Source organism: Perissodus microlepis, chromosome 19 (genome assembly GCF_051167445.1).
Source record: "Perissodus microlepis isolate ML-2025 ecotype Zambia chromosome 19, ASM5116744v1, whole genome shotgun sequence".
In the NCBI taxonomy this organism is placed as follows: Eukaryota; Metazoa; Chordata; class Actinopteri; order Cichliformes; family Cichlidae; genus Perissodus; species Perissodus microlepis.
Window position 1 is genome coordinate 30,347,520 of NC_140479.1, and position 13,551 is coordinate 30,361,070.

Consider the following 13,551-nt stretch of genomic DNA (forward strand, 5'->3'; position numbering starts at 1 on the left):
GCTTTTTTTTTTTTTTTACAGCAATTGAAATTCCTTCACAAACCTCATTTAAATATCATGAAATATACAGAACAAGAAAAAAAGCTTCTTCCACTCCAACTTTGAAAATGTAAAACGTATCAGTGTACCTTACAATTACACCATAGCGTGCCAACTATCAAGCACTCACTCGTTGTCTATGCTCACCGAATTGTTATGTGCTGCCTTCAAGAGCGTCCCGTCACTTCCTTCTTTTTTCCGGAAACGATGTTAAAATTATTGCTGGTGCAGGTTTCTCGCGTCCTGTGTTTCACAGAGAAACTGCATGTGTATAAAATTAGACCCTAATCACGCATTGGCCATAAATGTGTCTCACAGCATCAAAATATTCATCAACTCTAATTTAAACATAGTTTGTCAAATGGAAATATCCAACAGACTCTTGTAGGATATTTGAAATGAATGTGTCTTGCAAGTCGTTTTTCTTTGTCATCTAAGAAACATCAACTACACGTATGTGGACATGTGTATCAATAATATGTACATCATGAAGTTGTATCCAAATTTATTTCAAAACCATGTTCTTTTAAAAGAACTTACTGGTGTCTATCTTTCATCTAGACACTGAACCTATTTGCAGTGACTATTTAAGTCTCAGAAACATTAAACCATCTACATCAGGAATGCCAAACTTATTTTATATCCTGGGTGTCTCAAACATAATAAATATAGTAGAGAGTAAAAAAGGGTAAAAACCCTTTCTGCTATTTTATCTATTATTTAACTACTACGGCAATGCATGGCGATGGGGGACATCTGCATCAATAGGAAAAGCTGTTAAACTATAATACAGTTAAGTTCAATCTCTTTGACATTTTCCAAAAGCTTTCTAGTTGCTTGGATTGGAGTCTTTCCCTGGCTGATTCTGGCCCGTGGGCCTTATGTTTGGCATCCCTAATTTTGATTACCCCCCCCAAAAAAAAAAAAAAAAATACACATGCTGTGGAATAACACTAATTTTTTTGCTTCTGTTCTCAGTGTTTATCAAACAAAATTTGGATGGTATTTTAAAAGTTATTATTATCATTATTATTATTATTATTACTTAGATACAGTAGTTATTTATTGCTATTCAGTTATTTTCTGGAATGTAATAACCAAAAATCAGAAACATAAAATGTAAAGCAGAGGTGCCCACGTACTTTTTGACATACAGTCTTGCACGAGATTCTCTCGATAGCCCGCCTTTTCCCGACAGGCTTTGAAGGCAGCACAGCTCCGCTTCAATGCGCAGGCTCTGAACACTTTACTGCGAGTGGTAACTTTACCACAGAGCCTTGCGTGCCCCTCCGCCTGTCGCCCACAACAGCCAGCATCATCATCGTCATCATCATCATCACCATCATCATCAGGAGCAGCATCAGGAGCAGTATCAGTGTGATGAGGCAGCTGAGGACGGAGAGCCTCCTGCTCTGAGACACTGGATCAGCCTGCAGACAGGTACGAAGCTTTCATCCGCATTTTAGCCAACTTGGACGCGTTAAGCCCCATTCATTCTTTATTTCCTTACTAGAAGTAGCTTAATTCACTTTTCCTAAAAGTAACTAAATGACTGTTTATGTAACTAATCTAAAGTGCACCTCGGAGGTTTAGGAAAATCACAAAACCTGTTTTGCAGAGACTTTCTGAACTGGAGTTTGGGGTTGCGGGCAGAAAAGCGCAAACCAGCCCGTTTCCGTGTAGGACGAGCTGTTTTAATCGTGTAAATCTACTACCTACTTGTTGTATATCATGCAGATGAACCTCTGCTCCAATACAGCACAATGTGTATATTTTAAATACCAGTTTTATTTAAATAATAATAATAATAATATTAATAACAATAATTAAAGCATCAGCTGAGTGCGCCTTAAAAACTAGAACAGGAAATGTGAATTAGGGCAGCAAACACTGGAGAAATCACATTGATTTCCAACTGAAACTGAGCAGTGTAGTTTTTTTAGTAAGCTGTATGAGAGAGAGAGAGCATCACTATTTTTGACCGTGGGTTGGATTTTTCCTCTTTCCTTGGGTTGTGAAAACTTGCTGGATTTCTACAGCAAACCTGCATTTGAGGAGGTGCTGCTGCTTCTGGCTCTGATTTAATAGCAGAAATGGAAAAGGTGTTTGAAGTGAAGCTGGCACGATGAGAGCGCGGAGAAGCCATTCCACCTTAATACACCTTTATATCTGCAAAAATGAAATAGTGGAGTTCAAGTGACTGCTGCTGAACAGCCTCTGGGGAAAGACAGTTTGGACAGTCTTCACCACGATGAATCTACTGATGGACATGAGAGAGAGAGGAATTTTTATCCCTGACATCAGACGTATCCATTTCACCCAAAACGTAAATGGAAATGATAAAACAGGAGACAGTGGCTCTTGTCTTTCTTAAGATGTTGGGTCTAGTCCACATTGAAATCAGGCATTTAAAATATACTAGGAGGTGGGAACATCAGGCTCCAAACCTTATTCTGTTATTTTAACACTAATGAAGAGGATTTCTTTCTGCAGTAGAGGCTCACTGAGCCTTCCAAGTGACGAAATCTACATAACTGCTACATGAAATGCAGCATCCTACCCAATGTGGTGACGATGAGGTAGAGCCAGCCGGTAGGAGATTGAGCCATTATTAGCAGAGAATAGTAAAAAATCCTGAAACTGAGAACAAACGCGAGACTTGGGGAAAATTACATGAACCATGAATCCTTTTTTTAATGCAGTCTGTTGCTTTACATTTCCTTTACGGTTGTATTCATGTGCACTGGTAACAATTGTGGCAATAGTCATTATGTAATGGGGTTGTCATCCATCCATACCTGCATCCATCCATCTTTTCCCATTTTCTGTCTTGAAAGCCATAAAGGAATCTTTATTTGTGACCACCCCTATGTGCACTTATCTGATGAAAATTTGGTGGTCAGAGTTTTTTTTTAACCTTACAAAAGATATTTTTCATATAAGTAACAGCAACGAAATTTCACACTGACTGACTGAGAGTGTAAAACAAAGTGACATTTTACATCCAAAAGGTCAAAGGTCAATTCTGAACAGAGACAGATGAAAACTGCATCTTGACTTTTTGGTGGAAGTACACAACCATCATGTAGTAATGATACTGTTGATGCTGCCTGCTGAATGGTGCCATTTTTACTTGACAGAATTGCAATAGCTGGTAGTGACTTTGCAAATCCAGATTTTTCTAAATCCATCCATCCATCTATTTTCTGCTGCTCATCTGAGTCTGGGATGAGGGGGCAGGAGTCTAAGGAGAGAAACCCTGACCTCCCTCTCACCAGTCACCTCCTCCAGCTCATGCAGAGGAAGTCACTGAGATGTTCCCAAGCCAACCAAGAGGTATAAAATCTTCAGTGTGTCCCTAGGTCTGCCCTGGAGCCTCTTCCTGGAGAGGTCATGCTGGAACACCTTGTGTAGGAGGCATCCAAGAGGCATCCTAGTCAGATGTGCTAACCCACCTCAACTGGCTCCTTTTGATGTGGAACAGTAGCATCTCTACTCTTGAGTCCCTTCAGAATGAACTCCTCACCATATCGCTAAAGTATAGCCTAGCCAGCTTTCGGAGGAAACTGTTCCACTTGTATGCACTTGTATCTACAGTTTCATTCTTTGAGTCACGACCCAGAGCTCTTGACCGTAGTTGAGAGTAGGAACGTAGATCGACTGGTAAATCGAACTTTCTTTTCACACTAAGCTCTCACTTCACCACAACGAAGCGGTCCATCGCCTACATTGATTGAGACATGGCACAATGACCCTCATGAACAAGACCCACCTGGGGTAGCAACTTATTCTTGACCCAGAGTGGATGGTCCACCCTTTTCGTACTAAAATTCATGGCTTCAGACTCTGAAGTGCTAATTCTTATTCCTGTTGCAGCAAACTACACCAGTGTGAGGTGGAAGTTGCCAACTGATAAAGGCAACAGTCACATCATCTGCAAAAAGTAGAAAAGAGCTCCTGCAACCACCAAAGGGGAGACCCTCTCTTACATGGCCTAGAAACTTTGTCTATAAACATTATGAACAGAATCAGTGACAAAGGGCAGCCCTGGAGGAGTCCAACACAAACAAGAATGATCCCGAACTGTTGTTGCCAGTATGGACCAAACTCTCACTGTGGTTGTACAGCAACCTAATGGGCTGTAACAATGGGTCAGATACCCCATACTTCCAAAGTAGCCCCACATGATCCCCAGGAGAATTCGCTCTCCAAGTCCACAGTGTGCATGTAGACTGGTTGGGCAAATTCCCATCAACCTTTAATATCCTTCAGAAGATAAAGAGCTGGTAAAAGATTTTTCTACACCTAGGAAATTCTGGACTAATTCCTTTAAGTAAATGATCTGGAAAAATCTTAGACCTTTAAGATTTTTGTGGCAAGAATTAAACTTGCACTCCACTCAAGACAATTATTATTTCCAGTAATGACGTAATAGTAAAAAATACCTTAATTCTTTCATTTAAACAGTGTAACCAGCTATCCAGAAACATTTAGATTTACTGTCATCTATGATGAGGAAATTCACTAAATAGATTTTTTACTTGACTCGTGATAATAGTGACTTTTTTGCATAATCAAAAGGTTTTCTTATATTTCTGTTTATTAGTAAGGCAACATATAACTGCAGCTCTATCTCCAACAGAGGCAGTAAAATCAGAACATATTAATACTGCTTAATTTTATAGATTAAAACTTTCTTGTATTTAAATAATGTAAATCACATCAAATATTTAGAAACAAACTTTAGTTTTAGCCCTAATTGTTTCTTAATACTTGTTTTTTTCTTTTGTTGCATGAATTGAAAAGCATCTTAACATTTCATGTCTCTGCTGAGGCAGAAGTGAGGTAGCTTTCTGTGAACAAAGACATTAACACATGGATAATCCTGTTCAGACCTAATGACTCAAATAAGAAATAATTATTCTGCTACCAAAAAAAAAGGCATGACTGAAGCGTCACGCCTGGCAGCAACATTTAAATTCTTGTGTCTGTTACGCTTCACATCCCTGCAGAGTGAGTGCACTTCTCGAAACAAGATCAGACTGAAATCATGCGCAGAGCTCCACAGGCCTCTCCAGTTGATACCTAGAGAGCAACACAGCTTTTTTTTTTGTTTTTTAACATAAGACTGACTGGAGTGACCGCACAGATTCCCTCCAAAGGAACAATAGGAGCCTCAGAGGAGGAATAAAGGCTGCATTGTCTCTTCACGGAAATGATGATGAAGGGCAGCAGCAATTCCAGGTTTAACAGAGAAGTCTCACAAACTGCACAACCCCGTCCTGATGGTGGTAATTGCTGCGTAACGGCACACATGAATACCCCCAAATCAGCCCTCAGCCTTGTGTGCAAAGTGCACTACTCAGACAATCAGAGGAATAAAATCTCAATCGCTCGTCCCCATGGAAACAGGAACTGCCGGTCTGATTGTATGGAAAGTGGTGTTTCTGATAACTTATCACACGTAAAGTCTGCCTTTTACCACCAACCAGAACGCTGTACTTGGATGTTATTAGATGGATAAGGAGTGATGTCTTAATATCTCCATAAAAATAGAATCAGGCTTGCATTATAGTCTGTAATCAGGTGTTTCAACTTAACAAAATCATAGATGCGGCAGAGGTGAAGGGTGGTATAATTTTGCATTGTGGTCTGCTGCTCATAACAGCGGTTAAACCAGATATAACATATGTATAAGTATCAAATTCCAGCTTTCGGAGCTTGATTGTAAGTTTTAGCTCATTGCTCGTCTGGCTACAGCTTTTCTGGTTTGGTTCATGCTCACTGCACTCAAAGCACCAATTTTGCTGTGGCCTTTGCCATCCTGGTGTTTTGAAACCAGAAGTATTGAGCGAGGGGTAGATCTGACTCAGTAACCAGGTGACACTGCGCACTCTTATGTTACTGACTTTTCAAGGTAGCCTAACCTGCTTTGCCATCTGTTCTGTTCTAAATGGGGCCATTAAAACAAAGAGAGCATCGTATTCTGGTAAGAAAGAACTGAACACATGAAAACATGTTGGTAGCTGGTTGATGCAGTTATAAGTAGTAGTGTTGAAGCGGTGTGTGGTGAATACTAAACATCAGTCTTCATTTCTCCTGTTTTTGGACCATACCTCCAAAAAGTTCTGCCGAAGCCCTCGTTAACCTCCTAACATCCTAACGTTTTATTGAGAAGACGACGAGATGGGAAGTAATTTTTTTGTTGAACCCTTGCAGGGGAAGAAAATACTTCTTCTACACCCCTCTTACAAAATAAGGAACTAACTGTGCTATCTTGAAATAGTTTACACCACTGAATCATAAGGCTTACATTCAAACTTTGCCACTGTAGCAGAACTTTCACTTGTAGTGTTTTTGGGCCAACAGTTGTGAAGTATTGGTAGGCCAAAATATTTATAATGGAATATATTGCGTAGTTTCTTGCAGTACAGTTACTAATACTTGCAATATTGCAAGTATAAAAAACAGGTATACTCTAAACAAACCTGGCTTATCAGAGTTATTACTCCTTGACTCCATGAGTGAAGAAAAAGAAACTCACCTCAGGGTTAGGTGAGAGAGCTAGTATAATGAACTGGTAAAGTACACTGGATAAATATTAAACACCTGCTTTTTAGAGCTACCTTTTCCTTCACTTAAACACATTATTTATTGTTTTTAAGTAATAGATGTTTATCTTGTGTTCTGTTAATTGAAGCAGAATAGCTGTACCATGTTATTATTGGGAGCATATTACAATTTTATCATCATACTTATATCACAAGTTACTCCTACAGCTGGTGCCCAGTGTTAATCAAATTTAATTAGACACACTATATAGATAAAAGTACTTGGCCACCTACAAATTAAACTTACAAGAGCTGCACAGTGATGGAAACCCATGTCATGAAGCTCCCAGCACAGTTTTTGTGCTGATGTTAATGTCAGAGGAGGTTTGGAATACTCTGAATTGCTGTCAGCCTTCGAGTGTTGAGATGACAGAGTGTTGGCAACTGTTACGCATTAAGCACTTCTGTGACTTTACATGGTCTGACATGACATGACATTGCTGAGGTTCCTAAACACCTGCACTTTGCAATAATACCATTAAGAGCTGATTGTAGAATATCTGGGAGGGGAAACAATTATTAACTGACCCAGAAATCTAACTTTGTTCATCTAGACGAGAAACATTTCCTCACTCATCCAAGTGACTTCTTCAGACTTAGCTGACTGCACCTTTACCCACCTTATCAGCAGTAAATTTGCATAATGACCAAAACTAGCATGATGGGCTGTGACGTCAGTGTCTTGATCAGTTATATAAAAATTGTCATGACTATAGATTAATGGCCATTAGTGCCATTCAAAGAGAGTCAGGGAATGGCTGCAGTCACAGCACTGTAAGACGGTAAAAGATGTATCCTTAGGCTCTGTTCAGAGATGATCTTTCCCTTTTCACATGAATGGATCCCTTGACCTCCTGCTCAAACTGGGAACTGGTCTTTAGGTATAAATAGATTCTGGAGTCGTTGCCTGACAAGGTAGCTCTTCTGTGTTGTGCCATCTGCTTAGCCAGAGTTTGTTTAATCCTCTGATCCCCCTAGCACTTGATAGCATACATTATATTACTGTTTGTACCCCGGGAACCCAATCCTTGGGGTGCACATATTTTTGGTGTTTCTGTTTTAGGGTTAGAAAGCCACAGAGATGCGTTGTATTGAACAAAGCTTTTCTAATATGCCTGACTCATAAGGGGTCACTAAAGGCTTTTGTTTAGGTGGCAACAGTTGTCCTTGTTCTCTTCTGGCTTGCCTGGAACATTCTTTAGGTGCCTTGCCAGCTTTGACGACTACCCAGCTGGGATACCCACATTTACAAAGGGCCTTTTTGATATGATGCTCTTTCGCTTCCTTGGCTTCCGTTTGTGTGGCGATGGTGTTTGCTCTGTTTTGTAGTGTCCTGATGAAACCCAGTTTGCTCTTCAGTGGATTACGAGAGTCAAACCCTAACTCCTAATACAGTTACATTCGTTCACGGCACACATCAACTTTCAAATATCCTGCAATAGTGATGGGAACTTCACAGTCTAAAAAAGCTAACCTTTTATTTTCTTATCCTTCATATATACTAAGTCAAGTTCCTGGTGAACTTGAAGTGTTAATCAGTGAATTGTGGTTAGGGAATGGTGCTAGTTTTGGTCATTATTCAAATGTACTGTTTATAAAGCTGGAGAAAGCTGCAGTCAGTTGAAACTGAGGAAGTCATTTGCATGCGTGACGAAATGCCACTGAAAACGCTACATGAAACCTCTATAGCCGTTGTTTTAGAAATAAAACATGTTGGGACTAGTTTACCAGAAGTACGGAAAGTACATCAGACTGTATTGGATAGTGTTATACATGTTACACATCGAGTTGCTAGTCAGCCGTTGCTGTCAGCCTTCATTGTTGAGCATTTGTTAATCACCACTGCCTGACTTTTTTTTAGTGTTTGTGACAATTAACACTAATTGCCCATTACTGTTAGCCAGTTAGTGCCAGCAATAGGGGCGAATCAACCTAGAACAAACTTCTGTATTACCAGAAACACTGTTAGTCCTATTGGTCCTATAAATAATCTCCTAAGCTAAAATTTGACATAAGTAACTATTTTGAAAAATGCCCTGTTTTAACGCAGAGGGCGCAAGTAAAATCAGAGAACCTTGAACAGACAGTGTGTCACATAACCCAGCTTAAGACAAAAAAAATGAAGGAAAGAGCAGAGAAACAAAGTGAAGACAGTTTATTGACTTGTGATTTTCTCCAGGATGACTGAGGTGATGAACTCTCTGGAGCCGGGGACAGAGGACTTCAGCGGGGGAGGAGCAGGAGGAGATCAGGCCACAGTATCCTTTGCATTGTGTGTGCGAATGTGTGCAATTAGACAATTTCAAACCAGTCTCGTTTCATTTGAGCAGAAAGCAGAAAGCAGAAAGCATACAGCGGTGAGTCACAGAAGTGATGAGCAACCATAAAATGCTGGTTGATATGACAAAGGTCATTAGCTGGACTCAGTGCTGCTTTGAACAAATGGTAAATGGCTTATCCAACAAATGGACAGCTAAATTATTGACTATATAATATCAACAGTTTAAGTAACACATTTTGTCATAATGTGTTTCATTAACTATTACTTGTGGTTAGATTTATGACCGAGTCAGTTAATACATGTTATTAGCTCCTCCCTGTGTTATTTAAATTACTAGCCATATTAGCAGCATAGCTAATAACAATGTTTGTTTGATCCACATTAAAATATCTGAAAAGTAATACATGAAATCCCACGAAGAAGTTACACACTAAATATGAATTTGACCTCTGGTGCACCAAAAAGTTGAAACATAATAATAAAAATGTTCCCAGTTTGCATTATGACAAAATATAATAAATGCTAATAACTAATTGAAATTACCAGATGTTAACATTTTATTATTCTATGTGCTAGCCCAGTGCAGCCAGTGCTTTAAGCTTTTCATAACTAAAAAGCTTAAAGCACATATATTTGATGTTTTTGTGTTTTCCCCTGTCCTTTTTTTGCCAACGGAAAACAATGTAGACTCAGTAACTTGTAGTGTCATTACACCCTTTCTAATACCTAGAGAATGGCTAATTTGTTCCACTGGAACTAAATTGTATTTATTTCCACTGGAAATAAAAAAAGAAAAGAGGAGCCACCTCTTTTGTTTCAAGTTCAGACGCTTTCATCAAGACGTCACCTTTTGGTTTGTTGACCATTTTGGAACCACGTTGTTTTTGTATGTAGTTGTTTTTCTTTTTGATCTTTTTATTTTTAAGTTAAGTCATAGGAGAGGTTAGACCTGAGAAGTTGTCATTTAAGGCCAGCACTAGCTAACTAGCTGTGCTAGCTAGCTAGAGCAATATTAAACGGCATGCTGACAATGGATAAATAAAGCATGTTTAAAATAATCAACTCTTTAGACTGTCTTTTAGCAAAACTCAACTGAACAAGAAAAAACAACATCCATACCCCTAATTATTCATCACTTTAGGCCTTAATATCATTTAAATGCATTTAGTTGTCAGAAAGGGGGGAGATTAGCTGTAAACCCGTTTCAGACACTCACTCATCTCCGTTAATCTGATGATGAATGTGTCGAGTTCACGTGTGGATGAGCACCCTGGTCAGCTTTCCATTCTGGACCTGCAAACATTAATCCTTCACTTTCCGCACAACACAAGCCTGAATGAACGCTGCTAAGTTTGAGGTTAGGTGGTTAGGTGCACACAGGATTGCAACTGCACATGTTGCATTCCTTCTGAATTTCTATAAATTGCCCAGATCGCTAGAAGACTGACTGTCTTTGAAGCCTTTTGAAATAAAAAAAGAAACAACAATTTTTTTGGCAGAAGATATCTGCTGTGCTAGTTGTGGTTAAAAATAAACTAAACAGTTTATAAGCTATAGCTTAATAATTTTGTCTGATGCATTTCCTAAGAACTCTCTAAGTATAGGATTAAAGTATCAAGAGTAGATCAAGTAAAATATAGCCATGACACATTTATGTAAAAAATAGCCTGTATCTGAATGACTGAAGGCCAACACTTGAATAGACTAACAGCTGTTCAGTAGCATTTGAGAAACTGCAGTTTTGGCAGTTTTGCATTGCAAGTGGAAGAAAACCTCAAAGACCTGCTGGCTCTTTAGAAGAACCAGTGTTACAATGTTACAGGGTTGCTTTTCTATTCGTACATTGGCGTTACCAGGTAACCAATTCCTTGTTTTCTCTAAGCCAGACGATCAGTCAGAGCAGACTGACCTTCATCATGTTTTTTATGTTAAATCCAAGCATGTACCTTTGAAACTTCAAGTGAGTGTCATACAAAGACACGAAGTCTGTCTCAAATCTTCCATCTGATGCACACAGTTTCTGTTTTTGTAATCCAATTTTTACCGCATTATTGTTCTTTCACATGTGGTACCCACAGTGACCTTTTCATCCCCACAAATATGAAGCCCTCGTTTTAACCTTACATAAACTTTAAACAGATCTTCCCAGATACCCATGAAAGGTATCCAAAGTTGTCCAAGAGGCTTCCCTCTATAGTCGTGGAGCCAACAGATGGAAGTGAGGTGGAGAGTGGAGAACTGCGCTGGCCCCCGGATGACCCGAGCTCTGCAGACGCCCAGACTGAGAGAAAACGTACGGATGAGCAAACTGAAGGTGAAAAGGAAAGAGAAACTAACATTGCCTTGGCTTTTTGGCACAGTTAGATTCGAAGTGGTCTGATAAGAAGTTGTGTAAATAAAAGTCACATGCACGTAATTAGAAGACCAGAAGGTATTTGGCTGTTGGCAAAAGTGTACATATACTGAAACTTCACTTAAAGAAAAGTACCACTACAACAAATTGAAATGACTCCAAGTCAAAACGAAAGTTGTCATTTAATATCCTACTTAGCTCAATCATAGTGTGACAGCAGTATTTTTACACCTTTACTCTACTGAGGTGCCAAAAGTACAAATACACCAAATATATATAAGTTAAAGATTCTTCAACTTATATATAGCACTGAAGGGCATATAGCCCTACAAGCAGCTGAGACATGTGAGTTATTTGCATAGTTTCCCCTGACTTGCCTTAAGAAATGAACATCAGTTGCTTATACCATCTCTATAAAAGGTTACTTCCTGTAATGGCTTCCTGTCATTGGTTCTTTATGCTAAGTATACACTTTGCAGTCATTCCTACTTCATGAACTGAACAAAAATGAGGAAACACTCAAGAGCAGACATGCAGTGATATGCGCCACCATAATATCGTGAGTATATGCATCAGTGAGGTGAAAAACGAATGCCGTTATCGACTCTGTCTTATCAGCTGGCTCCTGGACAAAGCACGAAGTCATACAATTCAGGATAACAGCACATTTTATCCACTTACAGCGAGTCATTTGAAGGGACAGTTTTTACCTCAGTTTATGCCACTGAGTATGGACCTACCTCTGGTTGGTTACCTCTTGTCAGTAGCACTTGATGTTGTAAAATGAAAGCAGAAGAGCAGCATTAAACCTCATGGTGATGACAAGACTACATGACGAGAGGCTGTGTTCCAGGCTGCTGGCGAGCACACCAGAGCGATAGTAATCTTCTCATCTAATTCTATCTTAAACCTTTAGCTTCAAATGCACAGAAACACAGAAATGAAAGTAGCCTGTTAGAAAAACTGATGACAAAATCCTCTATCTGTTTTTTTTTTTTCCAGATGAGGAGCAGTCCAGTGAAGGTGGAGCTGAAGAAGCTTCAGGAGTGGAAATGCAGGACTCCAACTGAACAAACTCGCTTCCTGTGATATAAACAGTTACTATGAGTGTATCCAGACTTGGAATGAATGAAAACGAGTCAGATAGAGGAGTGCAATGTGCAGATAGAAAGATCAGAGAGACAGAGTAGGAAGGGTAGAAAACAGATTCCCAAACCCCAGCTCACGGGCTTGGAGCCAGTTGCTTCAGCACCTTAAGAATAAACACCGAAGGCGCTTTTTTGTTTTTCCCCAAACGCACATCTGTAATGATGGAGCTTGTTTTGACATGTGTAAACTAAGATTTATGGGGACAAAGATGGCATGTTGAAGCATTTTTCAAGAAAAAAGTTTTGGCAATAGACAGGTTTTAATTTGAGAATTCCCAGGCCTAAAATGACTGTTTTGACATTTCCAGCTTTGTAAATATAGATTTTGAATTAAGTTAACAAATTTCCTCTCTCTGGCTCCAAGCCCTCACCATCCAGATGCCCACGGAATCATCTGCACATGTGATCTGGACAGATGTTTCTAAATGCTGTATTAAGTATTTAGCTCATGTGTGCCATACTACTACTAATAAAGGTACATTTAGGTGCAGATTACATCACTGTTTGTTCGGTGCCGACTGCTGTAGTTTGGGTGATCTTGGTCTCACTATTAACTTTGTAATATTAGCTTTGAGTATTTGAGAATTTCACAACAGATCCATTGCTTTATTAGATGTTACAATATTCATTAAAATATTAAAGTATGTAATCACTGTCTTCATAGTTTTAAAGGGAATGTAACTGTTGTTTTATTTAAGATATTGGAGCAATATGGTCCCAAGAAATCAAAGGCAGTCCATTTTGTTACAGACTATAGAAGTAAAAAGAACCAGTGTATTTTAGATGTGTGTTGCTTGTCACAGGCATATTTTTTAAAAATACTGGAAGCCTAAATTATTGCACAAGTAATAAACCTTTTGAAATGTTCTTTAATTTGTGGTCCCAGTGGTTTTACTGCTTATGGGGAAAGTGAAGTTTACGTTACTTTCTCAAAAATATTTATGTGTTTTTGAAATGTAAGATGTTTTTGATAGATCTAGATGACCTTTTGCATCCCTGCACAAAGTCTCTCAGCTCAAAGTTAAATTGATGGAAAGAGGAAAGCAGAAGGAGGAAAAAGCACAAAAGGTTTCAACAGATATAACTGGTTGTCAGATTCAACTCTCCATCTCTCTGTGT

General features: G+C 39.1%; 1 protein-coding gene across 1 annotated transcript; it reads left to right on the plus strand.

Moving 5' to 3' along the window:
• Positions 1–1,299: 1,299 nt before the first annotated feature.
• LOC146366341 (protein LBH-like) lies at positions 1,300–13,305 on the plus strand. The gene is made up of 4 exons (XM_084915039.1): positions 1,300–1,479; positions 8,830–8,908; positions 11,071–11,245; positions 12,287–13,305. Exons 2-4 carry the CDS (start codon positions 8,831–8,833, stop codon positions 12,352–12,354), a joined length of 321 nt encoding a protein of 106 aa, XP_084771165.1. The 5' UTR covers positions 1,300–1,479; position 8,830; the 3' UTR covers positions 12,355–13,305.
• The last annotated feature ends 246 nt before the right edge of the window (positions 13,306–13,551 follow it).